Source organism: Microcaecilia unicolor, chromosome 2 (genome assembly GCF_901765095.1).
Source record: "Microcaecilia unicolor chromosome 2, aMicUni1.1, whole genome shotgun sequence".
NCBI lineage: Eukaryota > Metazoa > Chordata > Amphibia > Gymnophiona > Siphonopidae > Microcaecilia > Microcaecilia unicolor.
In genome coordinates this window covers 86,874,534-86,899,909 of record NC_044032.1, presented here as the reverse complement: position 1 = coordinate 86,899,909, position 25,376 = coordinate 86,874,534, and the positions used below count along the sequence as shown (strand labels likewise).

At 45.3% G+C, this 25,376-nt stretch overlaps 1 protein-coding gene across 1 annotated transcript in view; it reads left to right on the top strand.

Annotated features, from left to right (window-relative positions):
- EMB (embigin) overlaps positions 1–25,376 on the top strand; it is a 125,569-nt gene that overhangs the window by 2,534 nt on the left and 97,659 nt on the right. The window contains exon 2 of the mRNA XM_030192220.1: positions 20,862–20,936. Within this exon, the coding sequence (XP_030048080.1) occupies positions 20,862–20,936 (75 nt within the window). The remainder of the gene's footprint in view (positions 1–20,861; positions 20,937–25,376) is intronic.

The following is a 25,376-nucleotide window of genomic DNA, read 5'->3' as shown; positions in this document are numbered from 1 at the left end:
GAGCATATAACACACTGTTCTACCCACATACGGGGTAATTCTGTAACGCAGCCCCTAGCTGGCAGCAAGAACAAGTGTACTGTGAATGCTGGTATTCTAGTCATGTATGCATTAATTTTTTTTTTGTTTAGCGCATATCTTTTTCAGTAGTAGCTCAAGAAGAATTACATTTATTTATTTATTGCATTTGTATCCCACATTTTCCCACCGTATGGCAGGTTCAATGTGGCTTACATAATAGGTGATGGCAGAAAAAGACCTGTATAGTCCATCCAGTCTGCTCAACAGATAAACTCACATGCGCTACTTTATATGTATACCTGACCTTGATTTCTATCTACCATTTTCAGGGCACAGACCATAGAAGTCTGCCCAGTACTAGCCCCGCCTCCCAACCACCGATGCTGCCACCCAATCTCCGCTAAGTTTCTGAGGATCCATTCCTTCTGAACAGGATTGCTTTATGTTTATCCCATGCATTTTTGAATTCTGTTACCGTTTTCATCTCCACCACCTCCCGGGGGGGAGGGCATTCCAAGTATCCACCACTCTCTCCGTGAAAAAATACTAAAAAGGCGGTTACAAAATTTAGATTTGTAGAAGTCTAGTACATAATACAGAAGTACAATAAACACTTAGGTTGATATATTAGCATATTGTGAGAGAGGTTAATATTATTGTTTTCCATTTCTGAACTTTTTCATGATAAGGTGGTGTGGGATTAGGCAAATCCAGGAGGGAAAGACTTCTTGAAAAGATGTGTTTTCAGGATTCTTCTGAATTGTAGGTAGTTTTCTGTGAGTTTCAGGTCTTTGGGTAGTGAGTTCCAAAGTTGTGTGCCCCCCTCTACCTGTTACACTTGTGGTGGTAAATGTGAGCCCTTCAAAACCCACCAGAAACCCACTGTACCCACATGTAGGTGCCCCCCTTCACCCCTTAGGGCTATGGTTGTGGTTTACAGTTGTGGGTAGTGGGGTTTTTTTTTGGGGGGGGGGGGGGGGTTGGGCGGCTCAGCACACAAGGTAAGGGAGCTATGCACCCGGGAGCAATTTCTGAAGTCCACTGCAGTGCCCCTTAGGGTGCCCAGTTGGTGTCCTGGCATGTCAGGGGGGACCAGTGCACTATGAATGCTGGCTCTTCAAGCCATTTGGTCATTTCTGAGATGGGCGAAATGGTTTCCATTATTGGCGAAAATTGGGAACGACTATCTCTAAGGTCGACCTAAATTTCGCGATTTGGGCATCCCCGACCGTATTATCGAAACGAAAGATGGACGCCCATCTTTTTTCGATAATACAGGTTTCCCTGCCCCTTCGCTAGGACGTCCTCAGGAAAACTTGGGCACCCCTTTCGATTATGCCCCTCTATATCTCTCCCAAGGGAGTGGGGACCGAAGGGGGGAGGGAAGGATGCACATTTCCTAAAGCTGACATATTACAATTAATAAATTCCAAAAATACTTTTTTTCCTACCTTTGTTCTCTTGAGTGTTGCTTTGGTTCTAGTATCTCTCTTTTGTTTTTTTCTTAACTGTTTCCAGGTTCTTTTGTCTTTTTGCAGAAGGAAGGAGTAGGAAGGGTAGGCTCTTCTCAAAGACCGGAGGAGACATCTGGTGAAAATCAATTCTTTATTGCAAGAAAATCAGAAACGACTCAACACAGCTGTGTTTCCGCGCTCCTCCGGTTTTTGAGAAGAACCTACCTTTCCTACTCCTTGCTTCTGCATCCTTTAATGTAGGAAACTAGCGCACCTCTACCCCTCTCGGTGGTGTTCTTTTTCTTCTTTTGTCTTTTTGACATTTCTTCTCTATGTCCACTATCCATCTTTCTTAGTTGTCTCTATCTGTCCTGTCCAGGGTTTCCCCTCTGTGTCTGTGTCCCTGTTCCTAGCTCCTTCTAGAGCCAGCATCTATTGTGTCCCTGTCCCTGGCTTCTCTCCTCTCTCTTCCCTTCCTCCTGCCCCCCATGACTCCCTGCCCCTCCCCAACCCCACGACCCCACCCAACCACCTTCTGTAGTCTGGCATCTCTTTATCTCTCCAGTTGGGCCAGTGTCTCTTCTTCAGTCCAGTCTCTGTCTCTCTCTTCACTGTGCTCCTCCCCCAAGTCCAGCATCTGCCCCCTCTCTTCCTTCTCCCTGTACTCCAGATCTCTCTCTCTACCTTCCCTCAACTTCCCACCCTACCTCCATCTCTGCCCCCCCCCCCCCACTCCATACGCCCGGGTCTGGCATCTCCCTCCTCCCTGTGCACCAGCTCGGGTCTGGCATCTGCCTACCTGTCGCTTCTTCCTCTTCGACATCAGCAAAATTCGCCCTTTCCTATCTGAGCACACCACACAAACTCTCGTCCACGCTCTCATTACCTCTCGCCTCGACTACTTCAACTTACTCCTCACCGGCCTCCCACTTAGCCATCTATCCCCCCTTCAATCCGTTCAGAACGCTGCTGCACGTCTTATATTCCGCCAGAACCGATATACTCACATCACCCCTCTCCTCAAGTCACTTCACTGGCTTTCCGATCAGATACCGCATACAATTCAAGATTCTCCTCCTTACCTACAAATGCACCCGGTCTGCGGCTCCTCACTACCTCTCTACCCTCTCTATCCCCGCCCGTAACCTCCGCTCACAGGACAAATCCCTCCTTTCAGTTCCCTTCTCCACCTCTGCCAACTCCATGCTCCACTCATTCTGCCTTGCCTCACCCTTTGCCTGGAACAATCTTCCTCAACCCCTACGCCAAGCCCCCTCCCTTCCCATTTTCAAATCTCTGCTTAAAACTCACCTCTTCAATGCTGCTTTCGGCACCTAACCTTTCGTGAAATATAGTATTCCCTATCAGACGGACTCTACACCTGTCTTTTAGATTGTAAGCTCCTTGAGCAGGGACTGTCCTTCCATGTTAAATTGTACAGCACTGCGTAACCCTAGTAGCGCTCTAGAAATGTTAAGTAGTAGTAGTAGTAGTACCTCCATTCCCCACACCCTGGTCCTCATCATGGGGCTATTCTCTGTCAAGCAGGGCTTTTCCTCTGCCACATCCAGTACTTGCTCATAAGGTAAAAAAAATATAAATTGTGTGTGTCTTTAAAATTGATATCTTAGTAACAAATCTTTACTACTACCCTGATCTGTAGTAAAAAGATTCAGGCGTGAAGCTGAAGAGTCATCTGAGGTGAAGTACAGCATTCACCTTAGATAATTCTGGTCACAGAAGGTCTTTGGTGACCCAGGTGGGTCCTAAGCCTTACCCCCCCCCTTTCCCAAACAAATCCCTAGTGGCCCAAGTGGGCCCCAAAACCCACTTTCCCCTTCCTCAAAAAATGCCTTGTGGCCACAAAAGGACTGTGAGCATTACCTTCTTTCCTGCCCCCAATCCACCTTTTAGATCAGGAGGCAGAAATGATATACACTAGTTCCTGCTTTTCCTTTTGTTTATCCTGTTTTCTTACCTTCTTCCTCTGGTGTATTCTTTGTATTTTTTTCTTGGTTTTCCCCCTAATGTAAGCTAATTAAGCGAATAATAATAAAGCTCCTGCCTTGGGTGCAGCCATTTTGAAAAATGGCAGCACCTGAACCCTAGCGGGGCATTCTGATGGTCTCTCTTGTTTGGCTGTCTGATCCCTAGGGTTATGTTCTAGCACAAGGAGGTTTAATAAGACAGGATCCAGCATGGCGTCAAAGGGTGAAACCGACCCCCTTCCCCCCCCCCCCCCCCCCCCCAGCTGTGACAATACAAGAATAAACGAAAACAGCATGTAGCAGTCATTGTCATTTTAAATATAGCACCCTCCCCCACCCGAAACCTCCTTCCCAGCTTACAACAAATTCAACACCCAACAAAGGAGCTGTTGTTGGAAGGTCTGTGTTCTTATGAGGTGCTGGAAGTGCACTTGCAGATCAGAGCAATAAATGCCTTTTTACGTTTAGGAGACATCCTAACCCTATTTCTTTCCAATAATATCAAAGCATAGAATCTATTGTGCCAAGCCCAAAAGGAGGGTAAATTAGATCTCGTCCAGCCTGCCTTCCTAATTAAGGACCCAGTTTACTAAGCCTTGCTATAGGCATTCTAGCATTTTTAACATGTGCTAAAAATTAGCGTGCGCTAACTCTAGGTACACCCATAGGAATATATGGATGTCTCTAGCATTAGCGCATGCTAAAAACGCTAGTGTGCCTTAGTAAACAGAACTCTAAGTGACAACCACCCCTGTCTGCAGCACAAAAACCTCAAAGCAATCCAAAAGTACTCCCACTGATCAAATGGGAATGGAAGACTGTAATATTTTCTTAAAATAACCTATTATAGATCTCCAGCTCATTTAATACATTTGCATTGCATTATTGGTTGCTGCTTCCGTGAATGGTAAAAGCAATGCTGAAAAACTTTGTGCATTAGTTGCATGATAACGTACGTGCAAAACAGGCTAAAACTGGTCTAAACAAGATGTTACAAGCAGTAGCGTAATAACTAGGTGGGGCGCAAGGAGAGCGACTGCTCCCCCAAACAGACTTTGGATGGCACCGGCGCCTATTTTTCAGGCGGTCTGTTGCACCTACACAGTGTGCACATGCCTCTCCGCTCCCCCTGGCATCAGAACCTGACTACGTTTCTGGTTTCAAGCCTGGCAAGTTTTGAGCATCAGCCTGTCAGACAGGAGCTTTCTTACTTTCCTGGATCAGTGCTGCAGTCCCTTACATACTGATTGCAGAAACTCCATGAGTTTCTTCTGCCCCTCCCCCTTTCAGACAAGCCCTCTTCTCTTTAGTACAGACAAGTTTGCTTGTTCCTTTAGGAGCCTCCAGTACAAATTTCTAACAAGTATTTTCACAAACAGCTTGAACAAGCCCTGTTATCTTTTCTAACTTCTTTCATAAGACACAATTAGACTATTAGTCTTTCCCCTCTAACTGACATTCTTTTTGAACAGCGCCCTTCTGCAGCTTTACTATAAATAAACCTTTTATTTCTAACAAGGACTATAACTAAGTAACAAATAACCTTTTTTTTTTATCCCTCCTTTTCCAATAATAGAGGGTCAGACTGTAGAGTCTCCATTCTCCTTTGATAGACAAATCAAAACCACTGCACTTTTGCAGTCTTACTTTGAAAGGCACTTAAACCCTTTCAGAACAGTACATAATAAGTGTTTAACTTAACCTGGCTATTTCCAGGGCATTCTTCTTTGTGACTCTCTCATAGTCAGAAAAGATTATGACCTCACAGGCTACCATGGCTTCCTTTGGCTGAGATTCTCTGTCTTCCAGAGGTGTAGGCAGGTTTTTTACAGGGGGAGTAGACTTTTCTAAAATAGGTGCCAGTGCAAGGCTGAAGGGCTGGGAGACAGAGGAGGGTTAAAATCCTCATAGGCAGAGCGGAGGAAGTGATGTCAGGGCTTCGAATGGCTGCCTAGGTTGAACTCCTTCACTTCCCTGATTTAACTGAGCATCCCTCGGCATCGTCCATGTACTGTGAACCATTATTCAGCTACTTATTACCTTGGGGCTTACTTGTGATTATGAGCACGATTCCTTCTTCTGGGCGTAAAGACCCTGAGCACCATTCTGCACGCCACGCTGGTAAGGCCGCTCAGCGCCATGCCTCGCCAGTTCCCCCTTCTCCCTCGGAGTCTGATTCAGCTGTATCAGTTGCTGATGCATGCGCTCAAACCAAGTGTATCTCCTCTAAATCCCTTCAGCAATGCTTGGTGGACATTCACGCGGAAATTAAAGCCTCCAAATAAGAAATGTGGAGAGAATGGATGTCCTTAGTGTAGACCTTAAAGAGCTGGGGGGGGGGGGGGGGCAGGCGAGTGGAGGAACTGGAAGCACATGTCATGGAACACACTGAGCAACTAACCCAATCTGATTCCCGGGTCGGGTGGCTATTAGACGAGTTACATTACAAACTGGATGACTTGGAGAATCAGGGGTGCTGGAAGAATTTGAGGTTTTGAGGTATCCCTGAGTCTGGAGATGCAGAGAACATTACTACCATTATCCGCCTACTCTGTGTCCAACTGCTGGGAGAAGGGGAAGGGGCGGAAACCATTGCTCTGGAAAGAGTGCACCGGGCGTTAGGAAAGCCAGTTGGTAACCAGCCCAGGGACCTAGTTCTGCGATTTGCTTAGTTTGCAGACAAAGAGCGTCTCCTCCAAAGAGCTTGACAGGTCTCCTCCCTGTAGTTTAACGAGACTAAGGTAACTGTTTTTCAAGACCTGTCTCCGTTTACACTGGCTCAGTGAAGAATGATGCGACCGGTTCTGGATGTTTTAACCAAGGAAAAAAATTATATATCAGTGGTCTTTCCTGTTTCCTCTATCTTTCACCATTCAAGGGAAAACATTCAAACCTTGTCGTTTGGAAGAGGCTTGGAAGATTTTGTTAGACACTGGTGTTGTGAATTCGCCGCTGCCTAAAACGTTGGTAGCCCCGACCCTCAAGGGGAAATTCTAGCAACAGCAACGGGTTTCTCTAAAGAAGAAGAAAATCTATCAATCTGTGTGACTCTGATCGCCTCTACAGTACTATGTCAGCCACATTGAGCCTGCACATAGGTGGGAAAATGTGGGATACAAATGTAACAAATAAATAAATAGCTGAAATGGTTCTGCAACGCTATGTTTTACTTTTTCCTTACCCTTTTTCCTTTTCTTCTTTTCTCCCTCCCCCTCCTTTTTTTTCTTCTTCTCTTTTTAGGATGGATATATGTTGAGAGGTAAAGGATGTGGTTATGTGGGAGGGAGGTGGTTGAGTGTGTGAAGGGAGTTGGTTCTGGGTAACATGTTTTGAGTCTGGGTTTATTTCCTTGATTTCCCATTCAGGGGTCTTTGTGGATGTCTGTTTGGTGGTTGGGGTGGATTGGGGGAATGGATGGCGTTGGGGAAGGGGGATGGTGATTGAAATCAGGGCTGGGGGTCGGATGGTTGAAGTAGGGGGAGGGGGTAGGGAGGAGAATTTAGGTCCCTGGAAGCATGATCTGTGTATTGCAATATTTTTCCATGACCAAATGAATGGTTGCTTATTAGGGGTTAACTCTCTGATTACACAATTGGGCTCATTTTCAAAAGAGAAGGACGTCCATTTTTTGACACAAATCGGAAAATGGACATCCTCACAGAAACGTCCAAATCGGTATAATCGAAAGCCGATTTTGGACGTCCCCAACTGCACTCCGTCGTAGGGACGGCCAAAGTTCAAGGGGGCATGTCGGAGGTGTAGCGAAGGCGGGACTTGGGCGTGCCTAACACTTGGACGTCCTTGACCTATAATCGAAAAAAAGAAGGACGTCCCTGACAAGCACTTGGACGTTTTCACCTGGACCTGTTTTTCTTACGACTAAGGCACAAAAAGGTGCCCGAAATGACCAGATGACCACCGGAGAGAATCCAGGATGACCTCCCATTACTCCCCCAGTGGTCACTAACCCCCTCCCACTCTCAAAAAACATCTTTAAATATATTTTGTGCCAGCCTCACATATCAGCCTCAGATGTCATTCTCAGCTCCGTGACAGCAATATGCAGGTCTCTGGAGCAGTTTTAGTGGGTGCAGTGCACTTCAGACAGGCGGACCCAGCCCCATCACCCCCCCTACCTGTTACGTTTGTGGAGGAAACAGCGAGCCCTCCAAAACCCACCAGAAACCCACTGTACCCACATGTAGGTGCCCCCCTTCACCCATAAGGGCTATGGTAGTGGTGCACAGTTGTGGGTAGTGGTTTTTGGGGGGGCTCAGCACACAAGGTAAGGGAGCTGTGTACCTGGGAGCAATTTATGAAGTCCACTGTAGTGCCCACTAGGGTGCCCGGTTGGTGTCCTGGCATGTCAGGAGGACCAGTGAACTACAAATGCTGGCTCCTCCCACGACCAAATGGCTTGCATTTGGTCGTTTCTGAGATGGACGTCCTTGGTTTCAATTATCGCTGAAAATCAGAAACGTCCATGTCTAGGGACAACCAAATCTAGGGACGACCAAATTTAAGGATTTGGATGTCCCTGACAGTATTATCAAAATGAAAGATGGACTTCCATCTTGTTTCAACGCCCCTGGATCGTGACGTTTTGCAAGGACGTCCAAATCAAAACTTGGGCGTCCCTTTCGAAAAAGCCCCATCCACGTCTACTAAGCTAAAGGTTTTCACTTATAATGTCAAGGGACTGAACTCTCCTCAGAAACGCCAAAGGCTGTTTAAAGAACTTTTACATTTTAATCCCCAGGTGGTATTTTTGCAGGAGACCCACCTTAAGAGAGAACATGAGGGTTTTTTGGCTCATCCTCAATATCCTTATGTGTACTGTGCCTCTGGATGGATCTAAGAAACGAGGTGTTGCAATTTTGCTGCACTCCTCTCTTCAGGTACAAGTTGAGCATATAACAAGAGATGTGGCTGATAGGTTTTTATTCTGGAGTATGCAAATTGATAACAGAAAAGTAACTTTAGCTTCTCTCTATGCTCCTAATGATTCTCAAGAGACTTTTTTCCAAACTTTGCGCTCTAGATTCTCGTCCTTACCAGATGACTATCTCATCCTGGGGGAGGGGACTTCAATTCCACACTTCATCTGGCAATGGATAGGTCCTGCTTCCCTAGTGCTAATGATCATAAGATTTCTAGAGCCTTTGTTGAATTCGTACGAGACCTGGGGGTTTGTGATCCTAGATGTTTGCTGCATCCCAAGGCTTGGGATTACACTTTTTACTCCCATTCCCATAAATCTTACTCTCGGATCGATTATATACTGGTTGACACTCGCTTGGCGGAGGGGGGTCTTGGCTTATGTGTCGCGCCCCACGCGCTAGTCGCGCTCTCGAGGACCTTGGCATACCTTCAGGCTTCTTCCCCGGGAGCGCGGGGTTTGTGAGTCCTTTAGGCAAAATCACCTTCCAGGTAGAGAGGAGATAAGACTGGACCGGAACTCCGGACTGGAGTACTACACCGGAACACTCGGAACTGGAACGCACCGGACTGGTGCGCACTGGAGTGGGGCCCCCTGGACTGGACACACTGGAGTGGCCCCACTGGACTGAAACGTACAGGAGTGAAACCCGCTGGACTGGAACACACTGGAGCGGAACCCGCGGAACTGGAACACCCTGGACCTAGGCTTCACCTACACTTGACTGCCTTCTCCCTCGGGTTGAGCCCTCAGGTTCTGGCAGCCGGTAGGACTTACAGGAACAGCAGGAATGAAGATCCAGGAGTGCCCCCTGGCACCTAGGCGAAGGCAAGGCAGACAAGCAGGAACTGTCCGGGTTCTGGCAGTCGGCAGGAATCAACACAATGACTAGTAGACTGTACCCGGGCTAATAGAAACGCTATACCCAGGCCAACCAGTCATACACAAGAACATACACAGAGCAAACTCAGGAGACTTGGAAGGCTATACACCAGCTAACTACTAAGCTGTGCCCCAGCTAACAAGTCATGCCCTGGACACAAACGCAGAACACTAGCAGAGCTTAACACAGGCTACAAGCCAGACGGGCCTAAGCTGGCTAGTCTGTCACTAGGAACCAACACAGAGAACTAGCAGCGCTAACCACAGGCTACAAGCCAGACGGGGCCTAAGCTGGCTAGTTAACACTAGGAACAAACACAGTCTTGGGATAGTGACTAGCAAGGGCGGCTAGTCTAACACTAGGAACAAACACAGTCTTGGGATATTGACTAGCAAAGGGCGGCTAGTCTAACACTAGGAACAAACACAGTCTTGGGATATTGACTAGCAAGGACGGCTAGTCTAACACTAGGAACAAACACAGTCTTGGGATAGTGGCTAGCAAGGGCGGCTAGTCTAACACTAGGAACAGACACAGTGAACTAGCCGAGCTATGCACAGGCTACAAGCCACACGGTGCCTAAGCTGGCTAGGCTATCACTGGAAACAAACACAGAGAACTAGTAGAGCTATGCACAGGCAACAGGCCAGACGGTGCCTAAGCTACCTAGTCATACCTTGGAAACGAACACAGAGAACTAGTAAAGCTATGCACAGGCAACAAGCCAGACGGTGCCTAAGCTAACTAGTCAAACCTTGGAAACAAACATAGAGAACTAGTAAAGCTATGCACAGGCAACAAGCTAGACGGTGCTTAAGCTAACTAGTCATACCTTGGAAACAAACATAGAGAACTAGTAAAGCTATGCACAGGCAACAAGCCAGACGGTGCCTAAGCTAACTAGTCAAACCTTGGAAACAAACATAGAGAACTAGTAAAGCTATGCACAGGCAACAAGCCAGACGGTGCTTAAGCTAACTAGTCATACCTTGGAAACAAACATAGAGAACTAGTAAAGCTATGCACAGGCAACAAGCCAGACGGTGCCTAAGCTAACTAGTCAAACCTTGGAAACAAACATAGAGAACTAGTAAAGCTATGCACAGGCAACAAGCCAGACGGTGCTTAAGCTAACTAGTCATACCTTGGAAACAAACATAGAACACTCACACAGAGCAAACACTGACACTGGGTACAGAGCACTCTATACACCAGGACCTTTAGATGAGATTAGATGAGATGAAATGCAAAGGCCAGGACTGTAGTCTTCAGGTGACTAATAAAGCCCATCAACACCAGAGCCACAGGTGCAGCAATCACCTTGCAACCAAACAGAGGCTTGACACTCAGAGCAGGCATCCCATAGAAAGTAACAGCGGGAGCCATCTTGGATACTGGCAGAGACGAAGAGGCGGCAGCCATCTTGGAAGAGGCATAGCCCACACAAGTGAGGTTCAGTAGGGCAATCAGCACACAGAGCCAGAGAGAACCTAAGACAGACACAGACACAGAGACAAGCAGAAGCCAGCACAGACACTGACTCCCAGAAACAGGGTAAGTCTGAAGGGTGGCACGGCCACAGACGGGACATTATGCATGGGTAACTTTCTCTTCTTTCTGTGACGAAGATAAACATAGATGGACCCTTAATAACAGTTTGTTACAGGATAGTAAGATTGTGGCTGGCTATCGCACTGTTGTGTGGGATTATTTGAAGGATAATATGCACTCGGTTTCTTCTTTGGGGGTAATGCTTGGCTGTAATGCTTGGCTGTTCTGCACTGGCTTCCCCTCCTTACAAAGGAAATTGTGTGCAAATGAGCTAACAGCGAGCAGCTCATTTGCATGTGATTTCCTTCATGCATGCCCGTTCCTTTCCGAATTGCTAAGGGATCGGTAAGGGAAGGGCTTTTTCCGTTCAGTTAGTTCACCCGAAACCCACTGTACCCACATGTAGGTGCCCCCTTCATCCCTAAGGGCTATGGTAGTGGTGTAGAGTTGTGGGTAGTGGGTTTTGGGGGGCTCAGCACACAAGGTAAGGGAGCTATGCAGCTGGAAGCAATTTGTGATGTCCACTGCACTGCCCTCTAGGGTGCCCGGTTGGTGTCCTGGCATGTCAGGGGGATTAGTGCACTACGAATGCTGGCTCCTCCCATGACCAAATGAGTTGGATTTGGTTGTTTTTGAGATGGGCGTCCTCGGTTTCCATTATGGCCGAAAACCAGGGATGACCATCTCTAAGGTCGACCTAAATGTTGAGATTTGGGCATCTCCAACCGTATTATCGAAACGAAAGATGGACGCCCATCTTGTTTCGATAATACGGGTTTCCCCGCCCCTTCGCGGGGACATCCTGAGAGGACGCCCTCAGGAAAACTTGGGCGCCCGTTCGATTATGCCCCTCCACGGGGTTGAAATATCTTGGAGTTGTTTTCTCACCTCTTTTTTCAGATCTCTTTGCCATAAACTATCCTCCTTTACTGAAAGACATTTATAGGGATCTGGATCATTGGGACCGTTCAGCACTTTCTTGGTTTGGGAGCATTGCTACTTTAAAAATGAATATTCTCCCAGGGAGAGTGGAAAGATGGCGACCTGAAGCTCGTACGCTCAACGGCACATCTGTTCTCTGAAGTTCTGTCTCTGTTTACTTGAAATTTCCTCCCTGCAACTGCAGTTACCTTAACTGAGAGGAAGGGAACAATTGGGGGTCAGCCGCTGATGGACAGAGTTTTGTCCCCTGTGCAGCAAGTGTGGGACTGCTGCGCGACGAGCTGCCCACAGATGACTGGGTTGGTGAGTCCTTTGATTAGCGCCGGCGAAGGAGCGTCTATGCTTTTGGACCTGGAAACAACTTCATCGCTCCCGAATCATTTAACCACCATGTCCAAAGGAGTGGAGGAGTGAGTTAGGAGTCCATGCTGAAACAGAAGTCATTTACAGCTGAACCCGAGTCGGCGGTGCCACTCCTAAACCCGTAAGAGCTATCAGCTTGGAGTTTTTGGCTCCTGTAGAGGTTACATTGAATATCATCAAGAAGGCGCTCCAGGACCTAACGGTGGTAGTAAAGAACTTTGTTTCAGATATAATCTTATTAGTGAGTTACATGGATAACCTAATCGAACCCTTTGAGAAAGAAAATTGATACAGCAAATGAAGTTCTACAGGAGTAGGAAATGGTTAAGATTTTGAAAATGATAATAGACCAGAAATTTGAACAAAATGAATATTATTACAGATGATTAATATTGAGATTGTTGTTTTCCTAGAGTTCCGGGTATGACTCCTAAAGATTTCCTCAGAAATATTTCCTGAAAATGTTGTTATTTTCCTTTGTAATGATTCCTCTTAGTAATATAAATTATTACTTAGTAATATTAATTCAAAAGGAGTGAAGCCTGTGAAACTGGGATTACCTTAATCAGTGGGATTTGGATTAGAGACTCAAGTGTTCGCATTGTTAAATAATTTCTGGTTTTAAAAGAGAAAAAATGAAATTAGGTGTATTATTTCTACTAATATTGGACAATAAGTATGTTTCCAAAAAAATAAATTGAATATACACCGTTTTGGGTTTGAAGAAGCCAACCAGGCGATCAATGTGGAATAATGATTCAGATAAATAATAACTGGAGATAATCAGGTTAATACCACGTTTTTTCTGTTTACTGTTGTTTAATTGATCTCCTTGTCTTGTTTCACTCTCCCTATTTTGTGGTCAAAGGAAGAGTATAGAATTACCTAATTGAAATAATTCTTGTGTATTACTTTCTCTGTATTTCTGGCAAGTTATTTTATTGCTTGTAAATTTAAATTCTTATAAATAAAAAAAAATGAATATTCTCCTTCGATTGATGTATTTTTTTTTCAGGTTCTGCCCATGAAATTATCTTGAAAAATTTTCTCTGGCTTACAAAGCCGTTTGAATCACTTTATTTGGCATAATAAACGCCCTCACCTGCCTAGGTCTTTGATGTATAGAGACCTAGGGCGACAAAAATGATAAAGGGGATGGGAAAGGCTAAAGCAGTTAGGGCTCTTCAGCTTGGAGAAAAGGCGGCTGAGGGGAGATATGATAGAGGTCTATAAAATAATGAGTGGAGTTGAACGGGTAGATGTGAAGCGTCTGTTTACGCATTCCAAAAGTACTAGGACTAGGGGGCATGTGATGAAGCTACAATGTAGTAAATTTAAAACGAATCAGAGAAAAGTTTTCTTCGCTGAATGTATAATTAAACTCTGGAATTCGTTGCCAGAGAATGTGGTAAAGGCGGTTAGCTTAGCGGAGTTTAAAAAAAGGTTTGGATGGCTTCCTAAAGGAAAAGTCCATAGACCATTATTAAATGGATTTGGGGAAAATCCGCTATTTCTGGGATAAGCAGTATAAAATGTTTTGTACTTTTTGGGGATCTTGCCATGTATTTGTGACCTGGATTAGCCACTGTTGGAAACAGAATGCTGGGTTTGATGGACCTTTGGTCTGTCCCAGTATGGCAATATGTATGTACTTATGACCCTCGGAAAGGTGGGTTGGGAGTTCCCAATGTTCAGGCTCGGGCAACAATAGAGTGGTTCCAGGATTCTTCTCATAAGTTTTGGATTCAATTGGAACAAGCGGCTGTGGGATCCATTCCTCTTCGTTCGCTTATGTGGATTCCATGAAAATATCGGGGAATACCGACAGACATCTCTCCCAAAGTCCTCACTACGTTTTACTATTGGGATGGGCTGTTTTCTAAACCTGAGCTGATAATGTCTTGCCTTTCTCCTATTGCCCTTAACCCACTGTTAAGGGCAATAGTACCTGGAAGCTTTTGCTCGATGGGCTTCTGTAGGTCTCACCACATGGGGCCAGTTATTTGAGGATGACGCCTTAAAGTCTTTTGAATCTCTGGTGCAGGAATTCTCACTTTTGCCTCGTGAGCGGTTTGCATACAACCAGTTGATACATTTTTTATTTTCTCCAGTAATTAAGGCTCAGATTCTTAGAGATAATTTGTTTTTGGAAGATTTTTGTGAAGACTCTAGGGGTACATACTATTACTACTATTAAACATTTCTATAGTGCTACTAGACTTACGCAGCGCTGTACAAATTAACATGAAAATTAACATAGGGCCTTATCTCTTGTTTGTACAAATTTTTAAGATCTCAGGCTCACTCTGCTTGTGCACATCGCCTTCAGTGGCAGGAGGAGTTGGGGATTACTATTAGTGAGGATGATTGGGCTCTCTTGGAGCGGGCCTCATTAAAGGTCTCTGTTTCAGTTCCCATCAAAGAGAATTGCATTAAAGTTTTATATAGGTGGTACTTGACTCCGGGCCATCCTAATCATATTTCTCCACATGTGTCACCTCTGTGTTGGAGAGGGTGTGGAGATAGAGGGACTATGGGTCACCTGTGGTGGTCTTGTGGTAAAGCTAAAGCCTATTGGAGGGCTATACAATATAGGCTACAAAGTTGGTTAGCCTGGCCAATCCAATGGTCACCACTTTTCTTTTTGTTTTGTAAGAAACCACCTGGTCTGACCAAGTCACAATCTTTATTGGCACTCCATGCAATGTCGGCGGTGTGGGTGACTTTGGCGGCGCATTGGAAGCAACCTAATGTCCCCTCTTGACTAAATGGTTAAACAAGCTTTGGTATATTTGTGACATGGAGAAGCTCTGGGCAACCAAATGTAAAACTTTGGCTAAGTGGGAAGCTATTTGGGATCCTTTTCTGAAACATTGTTCTTATTAACTGACGGTAGAGGGTTAGGAAGGTTTGGTTCATACTGAGGGTGGGGTACTTGAAGGATGAAGTTGGGGAGGGGTCAAGGGGGAGGGAGATGGGGCTGGGGGGGGTTGTATTTTGAGGAGGGGGAAATGAAAAACTTACTAAACTCTAGAAGTTATAGTTATCCTACTTTTTTTTTTATTTATACCCTGCGCTTTCCCACTCATGGCAGGCTCAATGCGGCTTAGGTGCTTATTTGTACCTGGGGCAATGGAGGGTTAAGTGACTTGTCCAGAGTCACAAGGAGCTGCCTGTGCCTGTAGTGGGAATTGAACCCAGTTCCCCAGGACCAAAGTCCACCACGCTAACCACTAGGCCACTCCTCCAGTGTTAGCAAGTTGCACACAAAGTGTTTCTCTTCTTGTGTTTGATGTATGTTATGTGGTTGCATCAGTATTTAATAAAGACTTCTTAAAAAAAATCCTCATAGGCATATGCGGTCGGTGACTCAGCTGCTTGGGGAGGCTAGGGTATGGTTGGGGTGGGGCTAGTTAAATTCCTTAGGGTGGGGGCAATACCCACGTAAGCAGTAAAGGGATAGTAGGGGTACTTTTGAACACAGCAATGAAGAACCCCTTCACTGTGTCTCTGGTGCATATGTACCAGTTATTTCTCCCCTAATATCTCTGTTACTGATGGTATTATGCACACTGAATACACTCCAGATAATTATCTGCCAAAAACACTGAATCTACCTACATTTTTCTATATGCTTCCCTCAGAGGCCCATCCATTCCCCTTTCTCTTATTCCCCAGTCTTTCATTAACTCTTTGCTCTTTCCCTTTGTCGTATAACATCTCTCTGTTTCTTTCTTTCCCCTTCTCCCCCCTCCACTATGCAGCATCTCCTCTAAGTATCTCTTTCTCTCCCCCACATGAATTCCATGCAGCATCTCCACTATGTTTCTATCTCTTTCTCCTCCTGCCAACCTACATCACCCAATCTCTCTTTCTTTCTCTCAGTTCCCCCTATCCAGCATCACCCCATCTTTCTCTCTTTCTTCCATTATCCAGAATTGCCCCATATCTCCATTCAGTATTACAGTGTCTCTCTTTCTCTTCTCCCCTATCAGCATTGTGATCTCTGTCTCTCTTCCCCCTTCCATCATTGCTCTATCTCTGTCTCTTTTCCTCCAAATTCAGCTTCACCCAATCTATCTCTCATCCCATCCACAATCTCCCTGTCTCTCTCTCTTCATCCAGCATCTCTCCCTCTTCCTCCCTATCCAGAATCACCCTCTGTCTCTCTCTCTCTCTCCTCCCCCATACAGCATCAATATGTCTGTCTCTTTTCACCCCCAGCATCATTCTGTCTCCCTTTCATCCCCACACCTCTGTCTCTTCCCATCCACCATCGCCCTGTCTCATCCCCCATCCAGCATCTCAATCTTCCTCCCCATCCAGCATCCCATCTCCGCTTCCATCATTATCCTGTCTCTATCGCTCTCCCCCACAGTATCACTCTATCTCTCTTTTCCTCATCCAACATTACTCTCTCTCTCTCTCTCTCTGCTACCCCATCCAGCATAGTGCAGTATGTCTCCCCTCCCCCCATCTCTCTCTTTACCTTTCTTGTCCCATCAAGTAACACCTCATTTCTGAATCTCTTATCCCTTCCTCCTCATCTAGCATGGCTCCTTTTGTCTGTCTGTTCACCCCAACATCCAGCATCATCTCCTTTGTCTCTTCCCCTTTCTCTACCGATCATCTTCTTTTATAACTTGTAAGTTTGGTATTAGAAGTAAAAACAAAGTGAAAGCTTGCGCGGGACCATTTTCTTGCGTTCGCACGCTACCACTGCTCTGCCAGTTACGCTTCCTTTGACCCAGGAAGCTTGCATCAGAGGGGGCATGACCTGCAGGACAGCAGCAGTGTGTGCAGGAAAATGGTCCTGCGTGCTAATACCGCTGCTGCTCTGCCGACGAACTTGAAAGCTGTAAGAAGATGATCATGAGAGAGGGGAGGAAGAGAGACCAGTGAAGGGAGTGGGCCCAACAGCAAAAATAGGCTCTGTTTTTATCCAAATCTGTTTGGGGGAGTGGTTGCTCCCGCTGTGCCCCCTTAGCTACACCACTGATTATGTCCTCATTTTTGTTTTCCATTCATTTCCTAATAATACCTAAAATTCTGTTTGCTTTCTTAGTCGCCGCCACACACTGAGCAGAGGGTTTCATCAATGATGACACCTAGATCCCTTTCTTGGTTGATGACTCCTAATGTGGAACCTTGCATCACATAGCTATATTTTGGATTCCTCTTTCCCACATGCATCACTTTGCACTTAGTAACATTAAGGGGCATTTTCGAATGGGGACGACCATCTCTAAGGGCGCCCAACTCTAAGGATGGTGCCGTGAAGGGGCAGGGCAACATGTATTATCGAAACAAGGTGGACGTCCATCTTTCATTTCGATGATACGGTCGGGGACACCCAAATCTTGACATTTAGGTCGACCTTAGAGATGATCGTCCTCGGTTTTCGGCGATAATGGAAACCAAAGACGTCTATCTCAAAAACATCCAAATCCCAGCCCTTTGGTCGTGGGAGGAACCAGCATTTGTAGTGCACTGGTCCCCCTCACATGCCAGGACTCCAACCGGGCACCCTAGGGGGCACTGCAGTGGACTTCAGAAATTGCTCCCAGGTGCATAGCTCCCTTACCTTGGGTGCTGAGCCCCCCAAAGCCTCCCCCCCAGGTCCACCTGCCTGAAGTACACTGCACCCACTACAACTGCTCCAGGGACCTGTATACTGCTGCAATGACCTGAGTATGGCATTTGAGGCTGGCAAAAAAGTATTTTTAAACTTGTTTTTTTATGGTGGGAGGGGGTTAGTGACCACTGGGGGAGTAAGGGGAGGTCATCCCCGATTCCCTCCGGTGGTCATCTGGTCAGTTGGGCACCTTTTTGAGGCTTGGTCATGAAAAAAAATGGACCAAGTAAAGTCAGTCAAGTGCTCGTCAGGGACGCCCTTCTTTTTTTTATTATCGGCCTAGGACGACCATCTCCTAATCACACCCCAGTCCCGCCTTCGCAACCCTGCTGACACGCCCTCGTGAACTTTGGTCATTCCCACGACGGAAAGCAGTCGAGGGTGTAAAAAAAACGGCTTTCGATTATGCCGATTTGGACGACCTTGCGAGAAGGACGCCCATCTCCCGATTTGTGTCAAAAGATGGGCGTCCTTCTCTTTCGAAAATAAGCGTGATAGTAACATAGTAAATGATGGCAGATAAAGACCTGTACGGTCCATTCAGTCTGCCCAACAAGATAAACTCATTTTACATGGTATGTGATACTTGCTTACATTAAACGTCATCTGCCATTTGGATGGCCAGTTTCCCAGTCTCTTAAGGTTCTCTTGTAATTTTTCACCGTCCTCCTGCAATTTAACAACTTTGAATAACTTTGTGTTGTCAGGAAATTTAATAATTTCACTCCCATCTCTAAATCATTTATAAATATATTAAAAAGCAGTGGTCCCAGCACAGACCCCTAGGGAACCCTTACTATCTACCCTCCACCATTCAGAATACTGACCAATTTAACCCTATTCTCTGTTTTCTATCTTTTAACCAGTTTTTAATCCACAGTAGAACACTGCCTCCTATCCCATGACTCTCTAATTTCCTCTGGAGTCTTTCATGAGGTACTTTGTCAAATGCCTTTTGAAAATCCAGATACACAATATCAAATGGCTCACCTTTATCCATATGTTTGTTCACCCCTTCAAAAAAATGTAGATTGGTGAGGCAAGAGTTCCCTCTAAATCCATGTTGGCTTTGTCTGATTAATTCATGCTTTTGAAAAAAGAAAGTACTGTGCAAAACAAGGATAGCACCTGCAAATTTCAAAAACTGATATATTCCAATCACTACATTAGAAATTAACAAATAAAGCAAAAAACAGAACATAAGGTGATATATTTTGATTGCACTAATTCAATACATTTTTTGATTAACTTTCAAAGACCAAAACCTCTTTCCTCGGGTCAGGGTGGTATAATGCTTTTATGATATACTGTCCTGACCTGAGGAAGGTGGTTTTGGTCTCTGAAAGCTGGTAAAAAAATATATTAAGTGGTCCAATAAAAATGTATCACCTAATTTTTAATTTTGTTGTTTTACTTTTATATTAACCTTTGGAGTGGACTAAGGGCCTCTTTTACAAAACCGCACTGTCAATTCCCAGTGTGGCAAATGAGAGAAAGCCCACTAAATTCCTTCTTTAAACCCAGATACACTAAATGCTTATACAAATAGTACAGAATGCAGCTGATAAATTGCTTGCTGGCATCTCCAAATTTGAACATATAGCACCAGTATTGAAACAACTTCACTGGTTGCCTGTGAAACATAGAGTGCAGTATAAAGTTTTGACTCACATTTACCAAGTGGTTCATGATAAAATGCCGTGGTATTTTGGTCAGGTTTTCACTCTGTTCTCATCTGGAAGGTTTCTTATTTTTTATTTTGTATTTTAATATTTATGGTTATGGAAACCGCGTAGTATATAGGCAGGTTAGAAGTATTTAAAATAAATGTTTAGTTTGCTGATCTAAGCACGATGTTTATATTTATTAGATTTTCGATATAGTGACTTTCTGTTGTACAGCCAAAGCAGTTTACATATTATACACAGGTACTTTCTCTGCCCCTAGTGTGCTCACAATTTAAGTGTTTCCTTTTCCTCTAAGTGTGACCAATTAATTGCAGAGACTGACCAAGCCTGATCTTGTTTTTTTGGCTTAGTAGACTTCCCCTTGCACCTTTGCTTTCTGTTCAGATGAAACTGATCTCTGTTGATTTAGGCCAATATGGACCACAGTCAGAGCTTCCAGATAGGGGGGAGTGTCTGGGTTTTCCTTTTTTTTTTTACATCCCCCTTCTAACTTAGTCAAGCCATTGCAGCAGCAGTCTTTGGCCAGGGCGACAAGCCACAGCTTTTTTTTTTCAAAACATAGATCCTGACTCTGGCTGTTAGTTGTCATCTTGAGTGATGACTGGGACTTTCTCACCAAAGGACTGTGGGTATTGCCTAGATAACATTCTCAGCCCTGGTTGGCCCAGGGATCATAAGCCTTGCTGGGAACTAAATCTAAATTATCCCTGTAGCAGTGCATAGACTGGTCCGGATTTGGGCATAGGCAAAACAGGCAGCTGCCTAGTGTACAACATTTTGAAGGGGCCAAATATCTAGACTCAATAAGGGCCTGCTTCTTTTTCCTTAAGAGTCAGATGCTTCAAAGGAGCTTCCAACAATTTAACTACTTCTATCTCCACTATTTTAGTCCTGCTCCTGTGTACCTGAATGTTAAACCCGACCCCCTGTATAGAGTTGCAAGCAGAAGTTAATATAGTATAGTTTAGGAAACTGCTTAAGACTAATATGGTTATTTTACAGGAAACTGCTTAAGTCTTATCTGTTATGGTCCAGGAAACTGCTTAAGGCTTATCTGTTCCTTTGATGTACCCCTTGATGATAGGGGTAGGAGCGAGGTTGTCAAGGGGTCCAGTCTTATCTGTTTCTTTTGTATACCTGTACTGATTTTATATTTTATTTGGTTTTAACTGTTAAAAATGGCGTTGGATGGCTAATTACCAGGAAGTGGTATATATTTTATTAAATAAGTAATTACATAAATAGCACTGCCAATGAGCTAACTCATCGCCTGTCTTCACAAGATTTCCATTATACTATATGCAAAGCATCAAATTTTAGGGCATTAGTATCATGTTAATAACATGTTGCCTAAAAGGTTATACAAAATGACCATTTATGACTTTACCTTCTAATAGATGACATGGCTGATGAAGAAAATGCAAGGATCATTCCTAACCGTACTGTAATGGTTCATAGCATATCCAGCCCAGGTAAATGTGTTTAAATTCTTTACATTTTCATAATCCAAGCAGTAATTGTATTTTCTGGTGTTTACTTTTAGTGAAAGGACTGTTAGTCTAATTATGCACTTTAAGGGCAATTGTATAACTAAGCGCTCAGGGTTACATGTGCCTTTATATATGTAAATTAGGGAAGGTAGCAGTTGCACGCGCAAGCGCCCTACATGCTATTCTATAAGGATGCACGTTAAGTGCTATAGTGTGCAATTGCAAGGAAGGGCGTGAATGGGTGGTGCTTACTGTTACGTAACTTACAGTATACTGTAAGTTATACTTGCTCTTGCTGGTGCTGTGACTGCTATATGTGTGCCTACATGTTAGGCATGTCGGAGCTGGCTTTCTTTAAATTAGTCATCTTATTTTTTAGCTCCTCTTACTCTCTTGCCTATTTGTTCCATCTTTGCTTATACCTATGCTGTTTATTAAAGTGTTCTATTACGTATTGTGTTGACTTAAGCAGTATACTATGCCATACTTTGTATTGTTTATTTGAATATTGTTACTGCTGTAATTGTCTATTGTTTATGTTTGATTTATTCTTACTGTGCACTGCCTTGAGTGAATTTTTTTCAAAAAGGTGGTAAACAAATCCCAATAAATAAATAAATAAAGCAAATATATTTACCTGTAGCGTGAATCCTCCGTGGACAGAAGGCTTCATATTCTCACAAGTGGGTGACGCCGATCCACATTGCCCGGTCCAGCATTTTGCCAAAGCTAAAAATAGAGATTTGTGTAACGTGGGCCGTGCTCCATCTTGCATGTGCGCGTGCCTTCTCACCCGTCACGTGAATGCAGTCTCCTCATTTTAATACTAAAGCAAAAAATAAAGTAAAAATAACCAAGGAGACAACTCCAAGGGGAGGTGGGAGAGATTGTGAAAATATGAAGCCTGCTGTCCTTGGAGAATACCTGCTGTCCTCGGAGAATACCTGCTACAGGTAAGTATCTTTGCTTTCTCCGTGGACAAGCAGGCTTTACTCTTCTCACAAGTGGGGAATCCCTATCATCTAGGCTCACCCAAAACAACAAACATTGGTCAATTGGGCCTCGTAACTGTGAGGACATAACACAGATTAACCTGAAACTATATACAATCTGAATGAGGGTGCAGCCTGGAGTAGAATAAAATGGGCCTAGGAGGATGGAATTGGTTTCTAGATCCCAAACAGATTCTGCAACACTGACTGCCCAAACCGACTGTCACGTCGGGTATCCTGCTTCAGACAGTAGTGTGATGTGAATTTGTGGACTGAAGACCACGTCGCAGCCTTGCAAATCTCTTCAATGGATGCTGACTTCAAGTGGACCACTGACGCAGCCATTGCTCTGACATTATGAGTGTGACATGACCCTCCAAAAACCAGCCCAGCCTGGGCATTATTGAAGGAAATGCTATCTGTCAGCCAAATTGAAATGGTGCGTTTCCCGATGGTGATTCCCATCCTGTTGGGTTCAAAGAAAGCAAAAAGCTGGGTGGAGTGTCTGTGGGGCCTTGTCTGCTCCATCTAATAGGCCAATACTCTCTTGCAATCCAGGGTAAGCAAGCTGCTGTCACCAGGATGGGCATGAGGTCAAGGAAAGAATGTTGGCAAGATAATCGACTGGTTCAGATGGAACTCTGATACCACCTTCAGCAGGAACTTAGGGTGCGTGCAGAGGACTACTCTTTTGTGGTGAAACTTAGTATAAGTTGCATCCACTACTAAGGTCTGAAGCTCACTGACCCTATGTGCTGAAGTAACATCCACCAAGAAAATGACCTTCCAGGTCAAGTACAGATGGCAGGAATTCAGCGGCTCAAAAGGAGCTTTCATCAGCTTGGTGAGAATGACGTTGAGATCCAACGACACTGGTGGGGCTTTGACAAAAGCAAACCTCTCATGAAGCAAACATTTAAAGGCTGTCCAGAGATGGGCTTACCTTAAAAAATGCTGATGATAAGCAGTAATTGCACTAATGTGAACCCTTATGGAGTTAGTCTTGAGACCAGACTCTGATAATTGTAGAAGGTATTCAAGCGGGGTCTGTGTAGGGCAAGTAAGGGGATCTAAGGCCTTGCTGTCACACCAGACAGCAAACCTTCTCCATTTAAAAGAGTAACACCTCTTAGTGGAATCTTTCTTGGAAGCCAGCAAGACTCAGGAGACACCCTTCGAAAGACCCAAGGAAGCATTTTCTAGGCTCTTAACATCCAAACTGTGAGAGCCAGAGACTGGAGGTTGGGATGTAGAAGGGACTCCTCGTTCTGTGAGATGAGGGTTGGAAAACACTCCAGTCGGAGGATAATTCCAGAAGAAGACAGAACCATATCTGCTGTGGCCAGTACAGTGCGACTAGAATCATGGTTCCACGATCTTGCTTGAGTTTCAACAAAGTCTTTCCCACTAGAGGTTTCAGAGGAGGAAGGCATCTGATGCTAGTCTGCCGTGGGCCTGAAGCCTGGAACAGAACTGAGGGACCTTGTGGTTGATCTGAGTGGCAAAAAGATCCACGAGGGGGTGCCCCATGCTCTGAAGATCTTGCGGGCCATGCCCATATTGAGAGACCACTCGTGCAGTTGCATTATCCTGCTCAGCCTGTCAGCCAGGGTGTTGTTTGCGCACGCCAGATAAGTGGCTCGAACGAAGCCCGATGCCACATCTGGACGTCCTTCTCACACAGTGGGTGTGATCCAGTGCCTTCCTGGTTTTTTACTGTAATACGTTGTAACCTGATTGTCTGTTTGAGAACAATTTGGTGATATAGCCGATCTCTGAAAGCCTTTAGAGCATTCCAGATCACTCAAAGCTCCAGGAGGTTGATCTGAAGATTTGTTTCCTGGAAGGACCAAGCTCCTTGAATATGAAGCCCATCTACATGAGCTCCCTATCGCAGGAGAGATGCATCCTTTGTCAGCACTTTTTGTGGCTGAAGAATTTGGAATGGAAGTCCCAGAGTCAAATTGGATCAAATTGTTTACCATTGAAGAGCGTGTACAAGCTTTGGGGACACTTGAATGACATCTTGTAGACTCTCCGTGGCTTGATACCTCTGAGAAGCCAGGGTCCATTGAGAAGATCTCATGTGAAGATGTGTCATGGGTGTAACGTACACTGGGAAAGCCATGTGGTCCAGCAATCTCAACATCTGCTGAGCTGTAACCTGCTGAGAGGCATGAACCTTGGTCGCCAGGAGACAAGATTGTCTTCTCTCATCTCTGGGAGGTAGGCTCGAACCCTCTGTGTGTCAAGCAGGGCTCCTATGAACTCCAATCGCTGGCCAGGGTGTAGATGGAACTTGGGGTACTTTAAAACGAACCCTAGTAGCTCTAGCAGCCAAATAGTCATCCGAATGGACTCCCAAGTACTGTCCTCCGAGGTGCTCTTCACCAACCAATCGTCAAGATACAGGAACACATGCAGGCTTATTTTCGAAAGAGAAGGGCGCCCATCTTTCAATGCAAACCGGAAGATGGGCGTCGTCCTCCCAGGGTCGCCCAAATCGGCATAATCGAAAGCTGATTTTGGGCGTCCTCAACTGCTTTTTGTTGCGGGGACGACCAAAGTTCATGGGGGCGTGTCGGAAGCATAGCGAAGGCGGGACAGGGGCGTGCCTAACACATAGGTGTCCTCGACTGATAATGGAAAAAAGAAGGGTGTCCCTGACGAGCACTTGGGCGACTTGGTCCATTTTTTTCTTACGACCAAGCCTCAAAAAAGGTGCCCAAACTGACCAGATGACCACCGGAGGGAATTGGGGATAACCTTCCCTTACTCTCCCAGTGGTCACCAACCCCCTCACACCTTCAAATAAAAAGTTTTAAAATATTTTTGGCCAGCCTCTATGCCAGCCTGAAATGTCATACCCAGCTCCATGACAGCAGTATGCAGGTCCCTGGAGCAGTTGTAGTGGGTGCAGTGCACTTCAGGCAGGTGGACCCAGGCCCCCACCACCTGTTACACTTGTGGTGGTAAATATGAGCCCTTCAAAACCCACCAGAAACCCACTGTACCCACATGTAGGTGCCCCCCCTTCACCCCTTAGGGCTATGGTAGTGTTGTACAGTTGAGGGGAGTGGGTTCTCGGGGGGGGGGGGGGGGTTGGGGGGCTCAGCACCTAAGGTAAGGGAGCTATGCACCTGGGAGCAATTTCTGAAGTCCATTGCAGTGCCCCCTAGGGTGCCCGGTTGATGTCCTGGCATGTGAGGGGGACCAGTGTACTACGAATGCTGACTCCTCCCACGACCAAATGGCTTGGATTTGGTCGTTTCTGAGATGGGCGTCCTCGGTTTCCATTATGGCAGAAAATCTGGGACGACCATCTCTAAGGTCAACCTAAATTTTGCGATTTGGGCGTCCTCGACCGTATTATCGAAACGAAAGATGGACGCCCATCTTGTTTCGATAATATGGGTTTCCCCGCTCCTTC